The sequence below is a fragment of the Camarhynchus parvulus genome, chromosome 4 (genome assembly GCF_901933205.1).
Source record: "Camarhynchus parvulus chromosome 4, STF_HiC, whole genome shotgun sequence".
In the NCBI taxonomy this organism is placed as follows: domain Eukaryota; kingdom Metazoa; phylum Chordata; class Aves; order Passeriformes; family Thraupidae; genus Camarhynchus; species Camarhynchus parvulus.
The window spans coordinates 22,962,225-22,986,430 of record NC_044574.1 but is presented as its reverse complement, the minus strand read 5'-3'; the positions used below and the strand labels follow the sequence as shown (position 1 = coordinate 22,986,430).

At 41.3% G+C, this 24,206-nt stretch overlaps 3 protein-coding genes across 7 annotated transcripts in view; 2 read left to right on the top strand and 1 right to left on the bottom strand.

The window, feature by feature from the left end:
• FAM114A1 (family with sequence similarity 114 member A1) overlaps positions 1 to 1,407 on the bottom strand; it is a 29,565-nt gene extending 28,158 nt beyond the window's left edge. Inside the window, exon 1 of one of the 2 annotated variants that reach the window (XM_030947834.1) lies at positions 1,108 to 1,407. The gene's annotated coding sequence lies outside the window, so the exon portion shown is untranslated. The other variant, XM_030947835.1, reaches the window with a different exon arrangement.
• Positions 1,216 to 7,954, top strand: LOC115903380 (toll-like receptor 1). Of its 4 annotated transcripts, XM_030947831.1 has the most exons (3): positions 1,216 to 1,511; positions 3,889 to 3,938; positions 5,608 to 7,692. In XM_030947831.1, exon 3 carries the CDS (start codon positions 5,671 to 5,673, stop codon positions 7,630 to 7,632), a length of 1,962 nt encoding a protein of 653 aa, XP_030803691.1. In that variant the 5' UTR covers positions 1,216 to 1,511; positions 3,889 to 3,938; positions 5,608 to 5,670; the 3' UTR covers positions 7,633 to 7,692. The 4 variants fall into 4 exon arrangements, with proteins under 4 accessions (XP_030803691.1, XP_030803693.1, XP_030803692.1 ...); XM_030947833.1 differs by lacking the exon at positions 3,889 to 3,938 and having other exon boundaries at positions 5,608 to 7,954; XM_030947832.1 differs by lacking the exon at positions 3,889 to 3,938 and having other exon boundaries at positions 1,216 to 2,061; positions 5,608 to 7,954.
• Positions 7,955 to 14,929: 6,975 nt separating this feature from the next.
• LOC115903245 (toll-like receptor 6) lies at positions 14,930 to 17,333 on the top strand. Its single transcript, XM_030947559.1, is given in 2 exon segments — positions 14,930 to 16,953; positions 16,955 to 17,333. Coding segments are annotated over 2 exon segments (2,403 nt in total).
• Positions 17,334 to 24,206: the final 6,873 nt, after the last annotated feature.

Sequence of the window (24,206 nt, the reverse complement as noted above, 5' to 3'; positions counted from 1 at the left end):
CACTTGTATTACTTCAGCTTACACTGTACCTTAATTATCTTCAGAAAACATGAATTCTGAAGTCAGAATCTTTGCATTTGACAGTTTTCCATTAAAAATATAGCAAATATTATAAAATGCTTTATTGTAGGGAAGTATTGCTATTGTTGTAACAGTACTCACTGTGTGATGGGCAGCATCACCTAAGGAAATTTTTTTGTATTTTTAAGTCAAATTCCATCATGAGATATGAGGATCCTCTATTAAAACCTGTAAAACCCTTACACACATACTTCATAATTTTGAATGAGCATTAGCTCTGAGTAAGCCCAGCACTTTTTAAAGGATCACACAGATGTGCGCATGGATTTTTGCAGAACTGGGTCATCTTTGGGTACCACTGGGGCCACGGTCCCTGCAGTCGCCTGCTGAACCTTCCCTCCAGGAGCACGGCACGTAACAGCAAATCACCACGTCTGGCAGAACACACCAGCCGGGCTGCACCCGGGGTCAGCGTCATTCAACCTCTCATCCGTGAGACTGTCCTGATCCAAATAAACTCGGACAGCTCCGCCCAAAGGGAATTACTCTACGGGGAGTTTGTGAGGGAGATGCTAAAGCCAGCCCGGACCGGTGGCGGGGGAATGCCCGGCCCGCACCGCCCAGCCGCGCTGAGGGGGCCGGCGGTGGCGGCACCTGCCGAGCCTGTCTGAGGAGTTTCATCTCCCCTAGAAAGCAAAGCCCAGCTGCCGCCGGGCGCCTTGGGGCACGAATCACCGTCCCCGAGCGGGAGGGAGGAATAACTTTTTTGGCGACGGCACCTTGCTCCCCTCTAGCTCGACGCCCGCTGTCGCTCCTCTTCCGCGGGCCGCTGCTGGCACGGCGAGTGCAAGCGAACCTTCCCAGGTGCCCGCCGCCGGCAGCTCCCCCTGCCCCGCTGCCCTCTGCCCCCTGCCCCAGGCGGGGCAGGAGCAGCCGGGGCGCCGCTCCCGCAAGCCTGTAGCGGCCACAACTTCCCGCTTCTCCTTTTCTTTCTTTCCCTTTTCGAAATTCCCCTCTGGGACAGAGCTGTGTTGCGCAGCCAGTGTCAAAAGCGGCAGAAAATGCAGAAATCGCCGTGCCCCTTACCGCTCAGCAGTGCCCCGACCGGCGCGCCCCCGACTCCTTCCCTTCCCCGCCCCGCCACGTCGGCAGTAGCGGGGGGAGGAGGCAGAGCGGGCCCGGCGGCCCGGGCCGGCCCCAGGGAGGAGGGAGGGCTGGCTTTTGTCCCTCGCTCTTCTTCCGGCTGTGTGAGGCGGTTGGTTGCATGTTGTAAAGGGGTAGCGCGACGGAGCTGCCGAGCCGTCCCCGGGCTCCAGGCTTCTCTGACCCAGCGCGGGGAGCCGCCCCGGCCGCCATGCCCGCCCCTCACGGCTCTCGGCGCGGGGGACGCGGCGGGGCCCGGGGGACCCCACTAGAAGCGCCGGCCGGAGCGTCGGGCGCGGCTGCAGCGGCGCTTCCCTCCGGGCCGGCGGCGATGAGGCGGAAAAGGGGTGAATTTCATAGAATCATAGAATATGCTGAGTTGGAGGGGACCTATTGGGATCAACGAGTCCAACTTCTGGCCCTGTACAGGACACCCCAAGAATCACACCACGTGCCCGAGAGCGTTGTCTCCAAACGCTTCCTGGACTCAGATAAGCTCGGTGATGTGGCTGCTTCGCTGGGAGCCAGTTCGGTGCTTACCCGTCCTCTGAGAGAAAAATTCCAAATTAATCTAGTTGCTGAGCTGGCATATTTTTTTTTTTTAGAAAGTCTAATCCTTCCTCAAAGTGAGCACTTACTGACCTGGGGTCGGTGAAACACTTGGTGGAGCAACGGGGTTTCAGGCTGTTCCAAACAGCCTGTGGTTCTTGTTTCTGTGTAATTCCTCATACCTGTTCCTCTTTTTGCCGCCTCATTTTAAAGCGAAGCATGGCCTTTACAGTGGTGAAAGGCGACACAGCATCATTTCTATCACTAGTCTGCCAAAGAGAGCAGTTACTTTTGACGCAGGAGGCAAACCAGCACATTGTGAGCCGCTGAGGAGAGCTACTCCAAGAGGTCGCATGAAATCATACAGTACAACTGTAGGACTCATCAGCATTATAGCAGTGAATTTTCCATATTCTGTTGCTTACTACCTGTCCTATCTTTCAATTTCATTTCTGGATGACCTCTTTTCACTTGAGGCTGAGAAATTAAATATAATCTACAGAATAAGCCTTAAAGTGAAAAAGTAATTTTTTAGATTATTTCCTCTGCTTCCTGAATAATTGAAATATTAAATAATGAATGTGTTATGATATGCTAACCCAGAAAGGTAGGTTATAGTGTGGCAGTTCTGTATTTAGATCTCAGCTATGGTGGAGTTTCTGACCAATATTATACAGAAAGAAAGAGAGACTAGTTTATGTCTTTGCCAGGACAATTACCCTGTGTTTGGGCATTCAGTACCAAAGTCACCGCTCTGTTTTAATTAAAAAAAAAAAAGAAAACAAACCAAATTCCACTCAGTGTTTCCATGTTCACTGTTTAACCCAATGACAACACTGCTGGAGTAGGAGAGAGATTATTATTCCATTCCCATTAAATGGAAATTAAACTAAGACAAATGGTACTTTTATAAACCAGCCTTGATAAGAGTCTGACAACTAAATTGGCATAGCAAAATGGACAAAAAATTACAATAATGCATAGAGACTTCGATCATTACTAAGTTCAGACAGAAAGGTGTTTGAATTTCTTATTCAAAAGAAGTACTTATTTTCATATTAATTTAATGAAGGTAGAAAGTGGTAAAAAAATTAATTTTTCTCGTGTTTAATATATTTCAAAGCATAAAACCAGAAGGTTCAGTGATAGAATAGTGGGGATATTACAGTAGTGTTGTATGTGAGAAATACATCCGGAGGAAAGCAAATGCCATTTCACAAGCTGTCAGTAGATGGCACAAACATGTATATAAAAATTTGGGTGTTCCCAAGTATTGTTACTCAGTAGGATAGAGTTACAGGAAGGTTTTTTTTTTTTCTGTTTTCCTGAGAACAGTTTCTGCTTTTTCGGACAGCAGGGATTTGTGGTGAGAAAAGTTTTAATTTTGTTGACTTTGTGCTGTTGCTAGTTAGCTGTAATTGTTTTATATTCTGTATCTTATTTGAAAATGAGCCTTGTTTTCTGTAGCAAGTGTACGATGTTCTTTCAAGTGTATGGGTAAGCAACGATGATGAAGTTGCTTGTGTTCGGAATACTTATCCAAAAAACCTGTCCAAGTAGCAGTCTCTTTTTATTAGCACTACACCCATAGTTAAGGGGGGCAGAGTGATGGCAGTAGTTTTTCTTCAGTTTTCTAGAGTTCAGGAGCTGGGTCTAACCTGATCATGTGTTTCATCCTTGTGAAAGGCATGTTTGTAGCATGAGTTTTTTGCTATGTTGGTAACCTGCGAACTGCATGTCTTAATACTGAACTGTCTTAGCTAAATGTATTCTGTTTATTTCTTATATGGAAGTTTAGTCAGTTTGTACCAGTTTTATATTGGAAAAACTCTTAAAACCTCGTTTTTTGTCTCCCTGCTCTTTAAACAACAGGACATTTTCTTGCTCTTGGCTTGCCTGCCCTCCTGGATTGCTTTTCTTGATTAAGATTTTTTTATCACGTTTGAAGACATGAGGGTACTTCTGAATTAAAAGTGATATGACTATGAAGGATAATTTCTACAGTATTAGCCTCCAAATCACAGGTTATATGTTATAAAAGATTTTACTTGTGTTGCTTCATATGATAGTCTAAAGAAATTTCGAAGGTACTCATAAATAATTTGACTGAACGCTAGGATATATAAAAGAGAAAATAAAACACATGTAGACGAATCCTATCCTTTTTTCATCTAGTGCATGGATATTGCTGAAATTTTATCCAAAGAAGGAATAATGATTTAAAGGTAGATTATTTTTCAGTTTTCTCTTGAAGCTATGTATTTTGGTTAATTATAAACACATTAGTAAAGTTGCCCAAACAATCAGAGGAACTGGACTGAATATGCCCAAATGCATTTTGAGGACTGTGATGCATATGATTTTTCCAAATGAGAATTTGGAAAAAGGCTGGAAAAGTTTTGCCATATTGCCCCACTATTTCTAGATGATTTCCAAGCTTAGTTTCATGCATTTTTTACTAAAGAACTCAGTGGACTTTTGTTTGTTTGTTTGTTTTTGTTAGATTGAGTAGAACATGTATTTTGCCCCAGTAATTCTGAGAAAGCTTATGGAATGGTTAATGGTGCAGTGAATTTAGTCCTTGAAGTTGTAAATCAGTCTCTCAGGTGATAGCTACTGTCTCATTGTAGAGTCATTAGAAATACAAACTCACAATTTAACCCCTTCAATATCAAGGGAAAGTTGAAGGCCAGTGCAGTCATTAAAAAGTACCGTGGGAAACTTCAGGTGACAATATGATTTAAAATTAATGGGAGGGAAGGGGAAAGAAGAAGAAATAAAAAGATATTAGAAATCTGGAAAACAGCTTTAAGTAAGATTTACACATGTAAAATTGTTAACCAAGTTCTTACCAGTTCCTCTTTTAGAGGGGCGGTCTAATGGGTTTATGCAATAGCTAAAAGGAGATTTAAGGCAGTATTCTCAATGGCTGACTTAAACAAAGGGAGGCTGGCTATCCTAAACTCCTACATTCAGAAAGAAAAAGTGACCTCTAATAGGGAAAACCAAAGCAAAGACACAGATACGATGTTTTCCCTTTGAAGTCTGTTCAAATAAACCTCTCTTTCACAACAGAGATGTTTGAGGTCAGTGTCCTTAGATCAGGGCTGAATTTTGTGTACAGAAGTTCTACATCTATTTTTGTGTATATTTTTGTGTAGCCTGCAAATATTCCCAGTGTATGTCTGGTGTTCTCTTTGTACACTTGTCAGACCAGATGTGAGCGCCCCACTTTCAGAGTCTAAATTCAGGAAATGCTTAAGCTCAGACGAGAAGTGAGCCCTTCTGTGGGCTTTCCCAAGGAATAAATATAGATCATTCTACCTCACCCTTGTTTCCCTCCCTAGTTAAAAGAAGCACTGATGATCCAGTCTCAGCTATCTAAAGACATTTAGCTTTTGATTCAGGCTTTTGAACCTCCATCCTGTGTTTCAGTTCAAGTGTTACTGTCAAAAGTCCATTTTAAAATAATGTCTCTGAGCCCAGTTCACATCACTTAAGAGAGAACCTGAGGAAAGGATGATGTGTTGACGCCAATTATTGTACTTTCTAATCAAAGCTTATTACACAGTTTAGGAAGCCTTCATAATGCACTGTATCACAGCAGTAATTCTGTAAGAAAGCAGCAAATTTTGGACACCTATGAAATCAGACATGGTTTGTAAAATACTGACTCATTATTTGTTAAATACACCTTATTTGCCAAATAAAAATTTCAGTGGTCTGTTAATAAAGAATGTCTCTCCTGAATGATTGTAGAAAATCATTGCTTTTTTAATCAAATGGAGAAATGAGAAATTGGAATCTTAAAAAAATCTCTCTCTCTGATGGTTCCTGCACAGCTGCTTAATCATACAATCTGGTTTTTGTTTTGTGTTTTTTTAATTTCCACAGGATTGGAACAAAGATGGACAGTTAAGAAAAGTATTGAGCACCTGCAAGGAAGGAGAAAACAGTATGACACTAAATACGAACTTTCTCAGAAACGTTTTTCTGTGCAAGTGTCTGTTTGCATTAACTTTTTGGAACCATGTCAACCTGTCTGTGGAAGTTGAACTCTTTACATCTGTTTCTAACAATTTGCCAGAAGATGATTCTAACCAAAAAATCACGAGCCTGCCACACCTGTATACAAAGAGTCATCCGTCCAAAGCTGATGGTGATTGGGTTGTGATACAAAATACTACAGAAAGCCTGTCATTGTCAGAAATCAGAAATGAACATGTAAAAAGCTTGATAGCTTTATTATCTAATTTCAGACAAGGATCCAAGTTACAAAATCTGACACTGACAAATGTGTCAGTGAATTGGAATGATCTAATGGCAATTTTTCAGACTGTATGGCACTCATCTGTTGAATACTTCAATATTAACAATGTAACACAGCTGTCACAAGTTCAAAGTTATGACTTTGACTACTCAGGTACTTCTATGAAAGCACTGACAATGAAGAAAATTATAATCACAGACATGTACTTCACACAGGATGACCTATACAGAATATTTGCAGACATGAATATTGCAGATATGACAATAGCTGATTCAGAGATGATTCATATGCTTTGTCCTTCATATAAGAGTCCCTTTAGATACCTAAATTTTTTAAAGAATGATTTAACAGATTTTCTTTTTCAAAAATGTGACAACCTACTTGAGCTGGAGACATTAATCTTGCAGAAGAATAAATTTGAGAGCCTTCTCAAAGTAAGCTTCATGACGAGCCGTATGAAGTCCCTGAAATACCTGGACATGAGCAACAACCTGCTGCGCCATGACGGAGCCGGCGTGCAGTGCCAGTGGGCTGAGTCTCTGGCAGAGCTGGACCTGTCCTCCAATCAGTTGGTGGATGCTGTGTTTGAGTGCTTGCCAGTCAACGTCAAAAAACTCAGCCTACACAACAATCAGATCAGCCATGTCCCCAGCAGGGTGGCGGAGCTGAAATCCTTGGAGGAGCTGAACCTGGCATCGAACAGGCTGGCCGACCTGCCGGGCTGCAGCGGCTTCACGTCCCTGCAGTTCCTGAACGTGGAGATGAATTCCATCCTCACCCCATCTGCTGACTTCTTCCAGAGCTGCCCGAGGGTCAGGGAGCTGCAGGCCGGGCACAACCCGTTCAAGTGTTCCTGTGAGCTGCAAGCCTTTATCCGGCTGGAGAGGCGCCCGGGGGGGAAGCTGTTTGGCTGGCCGGCAGCCTACGTGTGCGAGTACCCAGAGGGCTTGCGAGGGACGGAGCTCAAGGACTTCCACCTGAGCCCGCTGGCTTGCAACACGACGCTGCTGCTGGTGACAGCTCTGCTGCTGACGCTGCTGCTGGTGGCTGTGGTGGCCTTCCTGTGCATCTACCTGGATGTGCCGTGGTACGTGCGGATGACGTGGCAGTGGACTCAGACGAAGCGCAGAGCTTGGCACAACCGCCCCGCAGATCAGGAGGCCGTTCTGCAATTCCACGCATTCATTTCCTACAGCGAGCGCGATTCGCCGTGGGTGAAGAACGAGCTGATCCCGAACCTGGAGAGGGGGGAGGGCTGCGTGCAACTGTGCCAGCACGAGAGAAACTTTATCCCCGGCAAGAGCATTGTGGAGAACATCATTAACTGCATTGAGAAGAGCTACAGGTCGATCTTTGTGTTGTCTCCCAACTTTGTGCAGAGTGAGTGGTGTCACTATGAGCTGTACTTTGCCCATCACAAGTTGTTCAGTGAGAATTCCAACAGCTTAATCCTCATTTTACTGGAGCCCATCCCTCCGTACCTTATCCCTGCCAGGTATCACAAGCTGAAAGCTCTCATGGCAAAGCGCACCTACATGGAGTGGCCGAAGGAGAGGAGCAAGCGCGCCCTATTCTGGGCTAACCTCAGGGCAGCCATTAGCATTAACCTGCCAAAAGCTGATGAAAACTCATATGAGGAAACAGATTAAGCATCTTTCTAATGGAGTTTCATCTGTTTTTTCTTAGTGAAATAATAAATATGATTTCCATTCATTGTAAATGTGTTTAACTTTTTATTACACAATCTTGTTTCCAACTCGTCTTTGTGTTGCCTCCTAACTGTAGTCAAAATTCAATTCATCTTATGGCAAATCTCTTGAGATAGCAAATTGCAAATGAATTTGTATATGGATGTTGAAATACGACTTGAATATTATAGTGAGTTTTTCTCAGCAGAATAAAATCTGGAGCAGTTTAGTGTAGTCATGTGGAAGAGTATTTCAGCTGTTGGATAGTTTGCAGAGCTGCTTTAATCACAAAATATATACAGCTTTGTCAAAGGAGATTTTTTTTCTAAAATTGGTTCATGTGAAAGAAAATTAAGGATACTGAGAAGGTGCCTGAAGTCCAGAGCTCATAATGGCTGCCAATTAGTCTTTGCTCGGGTTTGGTGGATAAAAGAATAGGACCCAGACACAGTTTGTGAACTTTGAACTTGCCAAAAATAAGGATTGAGCAAGGAAGAGAAGTTTTGGGGTTTTTTTCTTAAGGAAAAAAAAGGTGAGGTACTTCATTTTTTAGCTTAGCATTACAGCAAGGGAGAAGCACAGAGCTATAAGACCATGGGTCTCATACCATGGTCCTGGTACCATTTTGATCCTGAGAGATACTTTGACCAGAGGGGGTGGGAGGCCATCTGCAGTAACAGAGCTGCCTTCATCATATTGTCTATGTTTTGACAATCTCCTGACATCTCTAAATCATGCTTTTTTCTCCCTAGCTTTCTACTTTTTGTCTTCTCATGCATATATCTTACTTTATGCTTATTATTAAAAGAATCTGTCCTTTTCTGCTGAAACAGTATCTCTTGTAGCATGGCTATGACTTCTGGCCAGAATGTCAATAACCATTCAAAGCCTGAAAAAATTTCCCAGGTCTTGAGACAGCAGGTAATTTAATGGTTTATTCACTGAGTTAGAAAAACAAACTACATTTACAATATTTGCTTTTCCTTTACAGAAACATAGCAGGCCCCTCTGTCTGTACTTATACTGTTTTAGCTTGAGGAAAGCATGACTGGGCTCAGGCAAACTTTCACAACTGCTGAAGATGATGACAGCAAACTTCCTCTTTGCCCCAACAGGGGAAGTTTGTTTGAAACACCAGAACCAGATGACCATCAAGCAGGAAGTTTCCCTTCAAAAATGTTTTTCAACATGTATATGAGAGAAAAAAGGATGTTATGATGAAATCCTCATGTAGTATAGGATGTCTACATTTTATCTAATTTCTGTCTTCCATTACTAGCAAAAGGTTTTGATTTTGATGCTTCTTTTTGCCTGAGGTTTAAGCAGGCTGAGATTTCTTGACCTGAAGCCTTGAACTGTGAGTGACTGTTTATGACCTGTAGAAGAAAAGTCAAATTTAACACCTTTAGCTCTCTCATCCCACTTACCCTCAAAATTAGTATAGCACACTTGTTATCAAATTGCAGACATTTCATTCAGAACTGTGGAAATAAATGTTTTCTCTGCTTCCTCCTTCCCCTCCCGCTGCTGCTTCAGTGTGAAAACTGAAGATGATCGGACAGCTTGTTTTGCCTATCCCTTTCTCACAACCATGGACAGCTGGATTATGTGCTACCTTGCTTGAAAATGTTCTTCACAAGCCTCAGAGTTTTAGGCCAGTAACTCTTGAAACCTCTGTGATACAATTAACATCCCCTTGTGTGTAACCTTTAGAACTCATCTGGCTTCTTCTGTTGGCTGGAAGACAGAAAAACGCTCTGAAAGTCAGAATGTTTCCAAGAAACCTTCCTGTTACTCATGTGGGAGCCATAGCCATTACCAGAAATTAAGGAGTGGAAGGTTTTAACAAGACAAGCAAGGTTTGTTTGCCACTTATGAAAGAACCTGGAACTATGTGACCTCAGGGAATGTAGCTGATGTTATGATAAGCAGAAGTATATAATTACAGTTGTATGGTATTACAGTTTCTGGATTCCAAAATCCTTGAGTGAATAAATTGGAAAGGGTAGCTTTTAATGAGCACGGGCATCAATTAAAACTTGTACTTTGGAGCCAGAAGCCCACATACTATTATCTTTTTCCATATGTGCCAAATAATTGATTAAACAGCTAAACGTGCAATGAATTATTAGAGCTAATTTCTGTGATTCCACAAGAAAGAATGAGTTTCTCAAGTGTTATTAGAATATTTCAAACAATTATCTGTCTGTCATCCTCTCAACCCTTTCTATAAAACCAGCTTTAGTCCATGAAGAGATTTTTCCATGTTCATGGGGCCATACATAGCCTCACAGCATGTGAGTCAGTTTATCTGCACAGTTTAGAAAGGGACTGACCTTTTCTGAGCAGCCTGGTGATGTGTGCCTGCATTTGGTGCTGCACTGAAATGTGTAACTGCTGCTGCACTCCAGTTATCAGGAAAAGGGAGTGTGTAAATGTGTTCTGATATCAGATACTGTATCAGAGCAGATTCCTGGCATTTGATTAGTCATCTTGGTGACTAGCAGGAATGCTATTTTTACATACATAAAAATATCAACATGCCAAACTGATAACATGGGAGTTAAACACTCTCTGAAACATAAAAAATGTGCAGAATGAAATTCAAGAGTAAAAGCGGAAATGTTTTTATGTGTATTTAAGTATTGTATAGTGTAAAGGAAACTGTCAGACAGGCAGACTTGACACAATGTAAGTTGCCCGCTGAGAGCTCAGCCTTTCTTTAGCTTTAGAAATGTTACAAAACATCTTCACTGAACTTTAGCTGCAAAGAGTTAGAGGAAGGAAAGGCACCCAGGGGAAAATAATGGGACTGGGAGATTCTGCCGAGAGGAAGGTTCAAAACCTCTGTGAAACCTATGTTTTTACTCAAGGCTTTGGTTAGTCTGTTTTTTCTTTTGGAAATACTTGCTGAGATTGACTATAATGCTCATTTGTAGTCACTGTTTTGTCAAGAGAAAACAGTATTTATAATCAATAAGTGAGAAAATTGTGTGTTTTGCAAGGGTTACAAGTTTGATTTCCACAGCTTTGATCCTTGTGTCTATTTATACCAAAGCAAAATTGACTTGAGCATAAATGTGATACAGTATCTGCCCACTTTGACTTGTGGTGGAATTTAGCCCTTTTTTTCACCTACTCAACATATAGGTGACAATGACAATTACAGTTAAAGTCCTTGATGTGACCAAACACCAACCTTGCAAACCTTTAATTATTGTATTAACTTGTCATGAGTGCTTTGATGAGTTCATCTGCTGTGACTGTGCTTTAACCCCATGTCTTGCGCATGTCAAGTTCCCTTCTGCAATTCTTGTCAGAGAGATTCTTCTCACTTTTGGCATGGTGCTGGTCCTGAATAGCTTTTCATACCTGGCCAAGGGTTCTGGTTCCTCTCTGGGTAAATAATGATGACACACAGGCAGAAGTGTGAAATGTCTTTTTGTGAACACTGATGCAAAAACTGCAAAAAAACCCCAGCAGTGTAAAATTCTGAAATGGAACAAGGTATCTGTATGAACATATGTGAACTGACTATGGAAAAGATGGTATGTAGCTGGTACATTTCGAGATGCATGGAAAGAAATACATTGCTTTTAGTTTTTGCCTGTCATGAAAAATGACTGAATCAGTAAACTGAAACCAGCCCCAAACAAAACTTTGGTGAATTGGTTAATAAAAATAAATTATGCAAGGTTCCTAATGGTTTAACAGAGGTATTCAGGAGTATGAGTTTTATTTTAACTATCCACAAATTTTTCTTTAGAGCAAACTGTTTATTTGAATGTATTTTAAAGCTTCATAAAGAAAGGTGGTAAAAAAATTAAACATACTAAAACTCAAAGGTGGTTTCAATAGTTGTGTGTGCACTACAGTCAGTTCTGATGAAAGGTGATGGCATATTTGATTTTATCCATGCATCAAATTTTTTCTAGGCATTATATTCGAAGTAAAGCTGCCACTGTTTTGGCTAATTGTGATATCATTGTTCAGTCAACAAGTGCCTTACTCTATTCAGTATCATGGATTAATGCCTACCAATAGGAGCATCTTTTTTAACTTGGAGTCTAGATGGTATCAGCTGGCAAACACTCTTGCTGCTTTATTGAGAAACATTCATGATCCCTGGTCTTATCTTGGGTCACAGATGTTGATTTTCTCCCAGGCTCATGTCCCTGTTCACAATATTAATGGCTGCTTTCTTGGATTCCTTCTGTGGATGCAACAGCCTGGTCAGAGAGCAAGCAAATGGGTTTTGTTTTCTCACAGTGGACTTGTGAGACTTTTTAGGGAGTCATAGAAACGATGATAACTTGTTAGTATAAACAGCCTGCAGGTGGTGTTTTTCTACTCTGTTTTTCTGTTCTTCTCAAGGACTGTTTGTGAGAAAGCCAATCAAGTAAAATGTGTCAAATCTGTCTATAAAAGAGAGGATTTTTCATATTAAATGCACTTCTCCTGCCTTCGAGTGAATTTGTGTCATTTCTGGCTCAACCGTGACATCCTTCAGCCCCAGATTGCCCTGTATTGTGTCGTACTCTTTGTGGCTTCATTACAGCTGTCTTGTCATAGGGAATATTCAACTGTTAATTTTTATAATTTTTTGGAGGAAGCCACAATGTGAGGTATCCTTGATAACCATTCTAGTGTAAAGAGGATTGGCCTATAAAGGTTTTTAACTGTGCCAGTTTGCCCTGTTACTGCCTTTGGAGATATAAACTTCTGTCATCCATCAGTGGATTACAGTAATTATTCTCCTTGATGAGCAAAAAAATTTGGTAGGGTAGAGCTCTGCAAGAGATCTTGATATGAACAAAAGTTGGCAGTGAGGGTTCTGCTTCCTCTTTTCTGTGTGTGAAGAGGAGATGCAGTTGACGGATTTCTAGAACATCTGTGTAACATCAGAAGCAGACTTGAAATTAGAAATGCAGAATTAATTGAACAGTCTTGCCAAGAGAAATATTCTATACTACAGATAGGTTTATTTCCTCCTAAACCAGCTGGTTATGTAAATATTACAGGAGTAAATGTATTTTTAGTCTGAACTGGTAAAAGTTTCCTTTCGTTGTGCTCTTAATACCTGCATTGTAAGGAGGTTTCATTAGTTCTTAGAATTGTATATCTGGTTTAAAAAAGACCTGGTTTTTTGCTTCCTGAGGTAGGTAATTATTGAGGAATTAGCATCTCATGTGAGATTCTCCATCCTGAAGATTACATATGTTGAAATTCTATTTTGAGCATACCAAACAAGTGTGCAGAGGACTTGTGCTGGTTCTTCAGCTTGAAGATGAATTCCGTGCACAAAAGGTGGGTTATATTTGCTTCATTATTTATAATAATTTTCTATTTGATGTATGTATATCTTAGACTTCATCAAATCTCAGGTGCTGGTGTTTCTTTTATGTTGGAAGATACTCTTGCATTTTGAAGTTTCAGTGAAAACACTCGTCTGAATTTCAGCAAAGAGGAAAGGGAGAAAAATCATTTGGTATGGCAGTTTTAATTCTCAGCCAACTCTAATTTAATACCATTCTGAAACAGCATTGGAGGGGTAACCCTTGATCCTTATTATTGCTTTTCTGGATGTATTTGCTTTTCTCTTTGACTGTAGCACTCTGCAGGGCTATAGAGTGTGGCTTTTCTCTTGTTGGAGTATCTAGCATAGCATGTACAGTAAATTAAATCTCATCTGGCGCTGGAATGCATACAGAGAATATATTTCTGGTTTTTTCTCCTTTCAGAACATTTCTTATTTTATTACTGACATCCCTTTTGCCCAGGAGGAACTTCCTCCGGGTAGTTCTAGATCAAAGTTTGTTTGATTCAAGAGTTACATTTTTTTATTAGCCTGGACTCTGAAGAATAAAGCCAACTGCACTTTGAAGGAACTGGGTCAGATTTCCTTGTCTTGTTTTTTCTTGCAATTGATACTGTACTTTGACCAATCATCCCAGCTTCACTTCTTTTGTGTCCTCAGATATCCTGGTACAACTTTCTGAAGGTGTAATTTGGCCTCTCTACTGCATTCAATAGAGGTAGAAATACTTCAGTGATTTATTCTTTTAATGCATTTGGTGATGTTTATTGCATGTATTTTTGCTTTACTTAATTAAGAAAAAAATTGGTTAAGCCTGATAGGAAACTTGGATGGGAAAGGCTGAGTTTTGACTAACCATCAGTTAGTCAAATTATTAGGGACTAGCACACATTATAACCTAGAACTGAAAAAAAAGGGCTTTTTGTTTCTATTTAACAAAAGATTACACAGGGACAGATTTTTAAAACTTTGGGGTTTTAGATCTTTTTAACAGAAAAAAAATCAAAACAGAAGATAAAACTGGGGATGTTTGTCTTCTGAAACTGTTTATGAGTTGTTTGTGTTTCATGCAGTTGCTGTTCCCAGGGCTTTCCTCCCTTCTTCACCGTGTCATACCAGAGGCACTCCTAAAGTTGTGGATGAGCTTGGCCTTGAATCCAGCTCTGTGGAACACAGAGGAAGCCTTTGGCAGCTTCTCACAGAAACCAGACCTGTATTCCCCTGCTACCAAAACCTTGCCATGCAAACCCAATACAATGGACAGTATAATTCCTCAGAATTCTTGGCTTATTCTAAAAATGGACTCTTATATCTTTGTGCTACAGCAAGGACAAAGCTGATAATCTGACCCTGAGAGGGTGCATGGCAATGCCTAGGGTCTTTTGGGTGTGAAGAATATCTTTTGAGTGAAGAGGTTGTTTTTGCACCAGCTCCTGTGGGGGTGGTTTTATTGGAGTTTTGTTCCCAAATTTGTGTGAACTTGGGATGTATAGAAACAGCAGATGGATGTTCTCCTTTCTTTTGATGTTTGTTCTCATAAATGTATTGGTGTTGGTTTGTACCAGGTTTGTATTTTTTCATGATTGTTAAGAAATTTGTATTTCTTAACATCTATGTGTTTGTAACATACTAGTGGCATCCCACCCACTATAAGAGAATTAATTTATATTTGACCGAGTCAGTAAGTAGAGTTAAAGAAGGGGAGTGAGGATGATTGGTAAGAACTGAAAACAGGAGTATATAAAAATATTTTTTTATTACATAGATTTTATATTGAAGCTTATTTTCACAATATAAAAGCAACTTCAACCATTCAACAGCTTCATTAATGTAATGTATTTTTTTCTGTAGGGCTGGACTCATCAGTGGGACATATTGAACAGAAAACAAAGATATGCTTCTGTGTTTCTGTAAAAAACCAAGATAAAGCTGGATAACATAATGAGATCCCTCATAAATATCTATGTCTTAACTTGTATCTTTACATTCACGCTATGGAATAATATTCAGCCTACTGTAGAAGCTGAATTTATTGCAAATTATTCAAGCAGTTTGCTAACTAATGTTCCAAAAAACATTCCAGTCTGTACTCAAGTATTAGATTTATCACATAATAGGATCTCTGGACTTACTATTTCAGAATTTATTAATCTTTCTGACCTTCAAGTATTAAATCTTTCTCATAATCTAATTGCAGTGTTTGACTTTAGTGTCTTCATTTTTAATGAAAATTTAGAATACTTAGATTTATCTCATAATAACATTTCAAAAGTTTCCTGCCTAACTCTTGCATATCTTAGACATTTAGATCTTTCTTTCAATAAGTTTACTGCCCTGCCCATCTGTCAGGAATTTGGGAACATGTTTCATTTGGAGTACCTTGGGTTAAGTGCTACGATGATACGAACGTCAGACTTCAGGTATATCAAACATTTGCAGCTGCACACTGTCTTCCTGAACTTGGGAAACTTTTCGCTGTATGAGCCTCATAGTCTGACAGTCTTGACTACAAGGAACCTCCACATTGCTTTTGCAGCAAACCAAAACTTCATTTTTTCCCTCCTGTATGATGGAATGAGCACTTCAGAAAACTTAAAAATAGTTAACTTAAGATATACCTTGAGTTACAAAGATTTTCCCTCTCCATCTTTAATGCTTCTGAAGAAAATCAAGACAACAACTCTCATACTTGATGCTGTGGATTTACAATGGGCTATCATCCTGCAAATTTTCATGCTTATTTGGTATTCACCTGTGGAACATTTGATTGTGAGAAATTTGACTTTTAGGGGACCACTGGAGGAGCTGACTGAATATGCATTTCTACCCCTATTAAGCTCTGTGGAAAAATTAATCTCTTTGGAAGGCTCCATGAAAGCATTAACTTTGGAGCATGTTCGTAATAAGGTTTATTATTTCAACCAGGAGATTCTATACAGACAGTTTTCAGAGATGAATATCGCCAATTTGACAATAGCTGATGCATATATGCCACACATGCTTTGCCCCAACAGGACAAGCTCATTTCAGTATTTAAATTTTTCACACAATGCCCTGACAGATGAGTTGTTCCAGAATTGTGGCACTCTTGGGGATCTTAAATTACTTATTTTGCAGAAGAATAAATTTGAGAGCCTTCTCAAAGTAAGCTTCATGACGAGCCGTATGAAGTCCCTGAAATACCTGGACATGAGCAACAACCTGCTGCGCCACGACGGAGCCGGCATGCAGTGCCAGTGGGCCGAGTCTCTGGCAGAGCTGGACCTGTCCTCCAATCAGTTGGTGGATGCTGTGTTTGAGTGCTTGCCAGTCAACGTCAAAAAACTCAGCCTACACAACAATCAGATCAGCCATGTCCCCAGCAGGGTGGCGGAGCTGAAATCCTTGGAGGAGCTGAACCTGGCATCGAACAGGCTGGCCGACCTGCCGGGCTGCAGCGGCTTCACGTCCCTGCAGTTCCTGAACGTGGAGATGAATTCCATCCTCACCCCATCTGCTGACTTCTTCCAGAGCTGCCCGAGGGTCAGGGAGCTGCAGGCCGGGCACAACCCGTTCAAGTGTTCCTGTGAGCTGCAAGCCTTTATCCGGCTGGAGAGGCGCTCGGGGGGGAAGCTGTTTGGCTGGCCGGCAGCCTACGTGTGCGAGTACCCAGAGGGCTTGCGAGGGACAGAGCTCAAGGACTTCCACCTGAGCCCGCTGGCTTGCAACACGACGCTGCTGCTGGTGACAGCTCTGCTGCTGACGCTGCTGCTGGTGGCTGTGGTGGCCTTCCTGTGCATCTACCTGGATGTGCCGTGGTACGTGCGGATGACGTGGCAGTGGACTCAGACGAAGCGCAGAGCTTGGCACAACCGCCCCGCAGATCAGGAGGCCGTTCTGCAATTCCACGCATTCATTTCCTACAGCGAGCGCGATTCGCCGTGGGTGAAGAACGAGCTGATCCCGAACCTGGAGAGGGGGGGTGCGCGTGCAACTGTGCCAGCACGAGAGAAACTTTATCCCCGGCAAGAGCATTGTGGAGAACATCATTAACTGCATTGAGAAGAGCTACAGGTCGATCTTTGTGTTGTCTCCCAACTTTGTGCAGAGTGAGTGGTGTCACTATGAGCTGTACTTTGCCCATCACAAGTTGTTCAGTGAGAATTCCAACAGCTTAATCCTCATTTTACTGGAGCCCATCCCTCCGTACCTTATCCCTGCCAGGTATCACAAGCTGAAAGCTCTCATGGCAAAGCGCACCTACATGGAGTGGCCGAAGGAGAGGAGCAAGCGCGCCCTATTCTGGGCTAACCTCAGGGCAGCCATTAGCATTAACCTGCCAATATCCAGTGAAGCAAATGAGTAGGAGAGTGATGTTACACGTACTAGTAATATAAGTATGTGAATAACTGACTTGACTTTTTTGCATTAAACTCTGTTAATATATTTTTTTTCTGTTTTCTTACAATATTCCCTGTTCATTGTGAAATGTGGAACATATAGAAATTGCTATTGCTTATTCAAGCCATCCACGTAGTCAGAAGTCCTCTGTAGTTGCCCATCATCAACAAAGAGAATGAGAGAGAAATTTTCATAATGATTTACCTTATTTTCAGGTTGCATTTATTTTTGACTTTTCCCATTGAAAGCTATATTTGAAAGTAGTAAGAATAGTTGTTTGTTTAGTGAAATCAGGCTGCCAAGGCATACATTTAATCTTTGTTCTGATGTGAATGTTGTGACATTAAGATTGTAAGGATCTGCTTTCTTGGTTTTCGTTAAATAACACAAAGAAGAAAACTCTTGTTTGAATCCCATCCAGTACATTGGTACAGTAGGTGTTAAGAGTACAGTATCCACACCCTTTTAGCCTGTTTTCCCTTCCTGGAAATCTTTCCTTTCATCACAGAGAGACTTTCTGGGGTATATGCTGAAAAGTTGAATCCATTGATTCTTGTTTGATGTTCTTCTTCCTTTGCTGTATTATACATTACCAATTGCCTAGAGATAGATACCTGCCAAGTCATGAGTTCATAGAATTTGCTATTCACTGTCTTCAAATTCACAGTTAATACCTCTAGTTATTATCTTTTTATAGTATTGTAAATTGCTGCTTTCTGCTGTGATTCTATCAAGGTATACTGGACTGTGTGTTTTTTCTCTTTCCTAGTACTTAGAAACTTGATGTTTGGAGGTGAAGCACTTTTATCTCCAGGCTTCCCCTGAAATCTGTTACTTTGCTCATTTAATGAACAGGTGCTGAGGGTCATCACACAGGTGAAAAAAGAGTAATTTTCCCTAGGAAATAACTTCTCTGCTAAAATCTTACTGATTTAACTAATGGTGTTTGTTAGTAGGAGACATCTAGTAACTTGCTGTGCTTGGATTCGAGAGTGTAATAAACATCTAATTCTTTATGTGTTATTAAATTTCATGTGTCATTTCAACGGTGATGTGGAGTTGTGCCATTGTTCTTACAGCTTGATGGAAATGTAAAGTCCTGAGATCACAACTGTGGGCAGCACATGAGGTGATCAAACTGGTAAGAGAATGTGATCCTTAACACTCACTGAGGTGGCTCACCAAGCACACACCAGGTGTGGTAGCTGGATGAAACAGTGAAATTGAAGCTCTGGCAGAGCTTCCTAGTGTCCTGCTGGCACCCACCTACCAGTTCAGGTTAAGTGGGTAGGATGGCAGCAGGATGCCAGGTGCCTGGCTCCTGAGCTTTGGAAAGAAGAGCTAAAAATCCCTACTAAATCTTAATTACTCAATTTTTTCCACTCGTTAAATCTGTATCTCTCCAGTTTAGAGGAGGATGTTGTGGGAGACCATGTTAAAGCCTTACCCAGAAATCAAGATTTAGTAGGGATTAGGGAGGCTGCTGGATGAGAGGCTGGACATGACCCAGCCATGGGCACTCACAGCCCAGAGAGCCAAAGGTGTCCTGGGCTGCATCCAGAGCCCCATGGGCAGCAGGGGAGGGAGGGGATTCTGCCCCTCTGCTCTGCTCTGGTGAGACCCCACCTGCAATGCTGCAGCCAGCTCTGATCCCCAGCGTAAGAAGAATGTGGAGTCAGTCCAGTTGGAGTGAGTCCAGAGGAGGCCACAAAGATGATCAGAAGGGCAGAACACCTCTCCTATTAGGACAGACTGAGAGAGCTGGGGTTGTTCAGCCTGGAGAAGAGAAGACTCCATGGAGATCTTGTTGAGGCTTTTCAGTAGTTAAACAGGGCTTATAAGAAAGATGAGAACAGATTTTCAGCGGGACCTGTTGTGGTAAGACAAGAGGTACTGATTATAAACTAAAAGAGGGCTGATTTAGGTTGGAAATAGGTAATAATTTTTTATAACACTGGAAGGGATAGCCCAAAGAAATTGTGGATGTCCCATCCCTGGAAACATTGAAGGTCAGGTTGGGAAGGGCTCTGAGTGATCTGATCTAGTTGAAGATGTCCCTGCTCATGGCAGGGAGTTGGACTAGATGACCTTTAGAAGTCCCTTCCAACCCAAACTATTTTATGATTCTATGATTTTATGATTTCACGATTTTACCTCTCCAGGACTTGACACATTTTTAAGTGGGGAATGCTATCAAGAAATCCTGTGACCCTTCTTCCCGAAAGCCTTCTCCCCCTCGCAGGCATTACAGCCTGACGTGATTAGCAGTCACACGTAGTGCTAGTGGGCTAAAAGGCACATAGTCTATCCTGTTTACTAGGCAAAAAAAGAGGAAGTAAAAAGTCTTAATTCAGGCTTTCTGGTCTCTGGAAATTTAATGCATCAGCAAACTGGGGGTTATGTCCTAAATAATTACAGACTGGGCTGTGAGGACTCCCTCACCTTTAAGACTGTTCTGAAATGTAAGTTTTAGGTGGGTGTGAAAGAAATAGTTTCTCAAGTCTGCCATGTATATTGTCTTGGAATATTAATGCTGTAAGAGCCCTTTATACTCTGTCCTTCCCACCTCACAGATCTGTCACGCAGATGCAAAATATTTTGGTTATGTACATACCCTACACTACAGCTTCTTAAAATACACTACTGAGTTCCTTTGATAAAGCACACTCATTTTGCCATGGTTTGGTGTGTTGGTTGGTTTTCTTCTCTAAGTAAGCATTTGACAGTATTTCTCATCAAGCAACATTGTGTTGGCTTAGTTAGTGTTCAGCCAGACCAGAGTTTTAATTGTAAAGGATACATTTAAAGCATTTTTATGACTAAAAATCGCAGTAAAGACAGAGAGATCAGTTTTAAATCCTTGAGCAGATTTCTGTGTATGACAGGATTGAGCTCAGTGATAGCAAATAAGACAGAGGGATCAGCTTAATTTCTCAAGCACGAGAAAATTATTATCTTAAATGACAATCGCATCAACTTCAATTGTGCCTTTTTCTCAGACTAAGAGGGACACCCAGTGGCCGATGAAATTATCACTGCTGCCTGAAAGTGATCACTCGGTCTAGAACGTATGCAATACTTTTTGACTCACAGGAAAACAGAGATGAATCTCATCAGCCAGCAGCTGGAGTTGCTTCTTGCTGTGTGCGGGCTCGGGAGGACAGGTCAGGACAAGTTCTTCCCGTGACAGCTGCCACGGTGGCTCAGTGGCCGTGGCTCCCCCTGCCATTGGTACCTCCTCCTGAATCTTAGAAATCAACAGCATGATAATGAGCTGTCTCTGGCTTTGCAATGTGCAGGAGGCCAAAAAATACAAGGCAGTAATTTTACTCATTTTCTGAATGCTGTTTGCAGGCTTTTATTTTTTGTGCCTCATTTCTGCTGTACCTGCTTTCCCTTCTGTACATCACCATGACATGGCACAGGTGCTCACCAGGCTGATCTGCAGGATCCCAGGCAGAGAGAGACCAACAACCTGATGCAAATACCTCAGCAGAAATGGGAAATGTTAGAGATGCATTGTGAATTCAGCCAGGCTCTTCTTAGGCATCTGATAAGGTACGAAGAAATAAAACCCCATTCTTCATCATCACCATCATCATCCTCATCATGTTTTCTCAGCACAGCCTGCAGGTGTGTCTGGAGGTGTGCAGGACTCACGTGGTGATATGTCAGCAGCCTCTGGCACCCCGCTCTGGGAGAGGCTGTGGGGAGCAGGCCCAGTCAGTCACCTTGTGAGTGATTAAAAAAGGCAAACTCACGTGTTTGGTGCTCCACACCTGCCTATGGGCTAATTAGAATGCCCTAATTAGAATGACCTAATTAGAGGTGAGTAAAACATTTTTATGAGCTTGCCACTGAGTGTGCTGCAGGACACAGCTCCTCCAGCACAAATTCCTTGTGCTGCTGTCCTGGGCCCTGTGTGGGGCAGGCACACAGGGGAGGTGGCAGAAGGGCCACCCAAACACCCAGAGCCACTGGGGTCTCCTCCAGGCCTGTCTCTGACCCCAGCATCACTGCTCTTTGCCATCCAGCATGTGACAACATGACCACAAACAACATTCTGAGTGTTTTATTAACAAGTATAATACGTATGCACTGTGCACTAAATATACTAAATATACTAAATATAGTATGAGGACTGTACAGTACAAATTTTTTATGTTCACAGTTTGACATGACAAAATGTCATTACTGAGTTCCCATTGGACTACCAAAGTAGAAACAGTGAAAGTACATTAAACATTCACATCTTTAGTAAGAATAGATTACCAAAATGTCTCCATGTTTGCAAGTTATAGTAATGCATGATAGAAACCTTTAATTAGCCATTTTGTCTTATTAGCTTATAAAATATATTACATTTTATTTTAAAAATTCTGCATAGTTTATAGAAGTATCAAAGTAAATAAAAAGTCCTTGCCATATTTGCAGGTGAGAGATGCTAAGCAAAAAGATTATTTTGACCCTCTAAAGTACATTAAGTGCTAATATCTGTAAAATATAATGAAAAATGGTCTAGCCCTCTTAAGAGATGTAAAATGCTTTGTAAATTTTTTGGAAGGATTTGTATTCATCATGTTGCTATCCTTGGCAAAGACAACATATTTGAACAAGATGTGGCATTAGAAGTATCACTGCAGAATGCCATGTGTATATTTAAATAAACCCCACACATTCATACTTGCTTAGTTTCTTGCAATTGTCTTAGAAACTAGGAATTTATCATAATCAAATAGCTTAAACAGGCACATTTTAGTAAAACAGTATTACCTGTTACACACTGCACACTGCAATACTGTTACAGAGAAAGGTGGGGGGGTTTAAAATACTCATTCTCCAGGATTTTCTGTCTAAACTGGCTTTTCTTTAGGGCATAGATGGAATGACTGGTTTTGCAAAGTAGTTAAGTGAGTACATTTCAAAGTTGCAAGGTATCCTTCAAATCAAAGTTTGCTAAAATTACACAATGAGCTGGTTAAGATGTGAATTCACATTCAGCTAAAAGTGTATTTGTTTGTGACCTTTTAGACATCGCACAGACACTACAGACACAACTGAAAAATTCTATAAGGAAGGCACTATCATGTAATAATCTCAAATTTTTATATTTAATATTGAAATTTCTGTTGTCCTAATTCACAAGACACATGAATGAAATTTGAAAGCTCAATCTCCACTGTATTAGACTTCATCATTAGCATAAATACTTTCAGGAAAAAGGTACGTAAGCTAATGAATTAACATGGCAAATAACCTAGACTAAATTATCTGAAGTAACTCTTAGTTACGAAGAAGTTCTGCTTTTAGGGTACTAATTTAAAAATATTAAAAACATACTAATGAAAACATTATATGTAAGCCTCAAAAGAGAAACAGCATTAGAAAGAAATGTTCCTTAAACATCCTGAATTTTATAAATTTCCATTTTTAAGGTAAAAATGGGACCAGTTGCCATTAAGTTGCTGATTTTCTAGTATCTGTTTTTCCCCTCATCAACAGAACAGAGAATTGTTTTCATCCCAGGGTACTAAACATCTGTAGACTTGTGACTGATGCCACAGTGCTCCCTCCACACAGCCTCCCAGCCAGTGACACGCCTGGATTTACAAAATTACCATTAAAACCTATAGCCAATTTGGCTACCACTGACCAAAAAAAAAAAAAAAGGAAGTCCACATTCTGGAACAGCTGCTCATTAATATCAGTCTCTTTCCTACAAGTTTCTCAATGTCACTAACAATCTGGCCTACCAAGAAAGTAAAAAGGCCGATTCATGTGCCGGGTGTTTCAGTGCCACAGGTGAGCAATGAGGGAGAGCTGGAAGACACAAGATGCAGCCCTGCCGAGGTGGTGAGGATGTATGGAGCTGGAACAGAGCAATTGCTGTCAGAGCATTTTTCTACAGAAGTACAAACCTCTCCTTCTCTAATTCCACAGGCATGTGGATGTCATCAGAACAGCTGGTAAAGTCCTATCACCAAATAAAGGCTCTTTGCACTCACACTCCTGCATCTCAAAGATTGTTTGGCATTGGGCTCCATTGGTTATAGAAGTACAGCCTACCTGCTCCACAAGCTCAAAATTACCCACCTGCAGATGGACACTCCACCTGTCTCCTGCAGGGTTCTACCAAACACTTCCTCCCCCCACACCTCCATTGTTCCCTGGGTTTTTCCAAAAGAAAGGAAAAGCTGACTTCAGTATGTTTAACGTACAGGGAATGGTGGTTACCTTACATAGGGCAAGGAAGGGAAATGCACTTCTGTGTGAGTGTAGAGAAATACATCCTTTTTCCTTGCAGCGCCACAAAGTCTGCCAGCTAATACAGACAGAAACCTTCCTTTCAGAGGATCCCAGACAGGACCATTTCTAGGAGCAACTGCAGGTTGCCTGAATTCAGTTTCTTTTAGCTATGGAGTTCTGTTTGCTAATGGGCATGGTTTTAATGCAATAGACACGTCCACAGGGAAGCAGTTGTACCTACCATGGAGAGACTACCAGAGTCACAAACCAGAGTTAGGAACATCTGGTATGTGCTTTTATCCAAAACAGATACATTAGTCAATTTATCATCAGAAGTACTTCAGATCTGATGCCATCTTCTCATAAAAATATTGTGGATCAATAATTTTAAATACTGTAGTGTATTACAGTGGTACTCACAACAGTACAGTTCAGAGCATTTTTGACTTAATGATTGCTATTTTCTGAAGTACAGCAAAGAGAAAAAAATTATTCAGAAGAAATGCAGGGGGGCATGAATGCAGGGGGATAATCTCTATCCCTGAAATGAGGTGCAGTAGGTTTCCATGAATGTCATTTAATGCCAAATCAC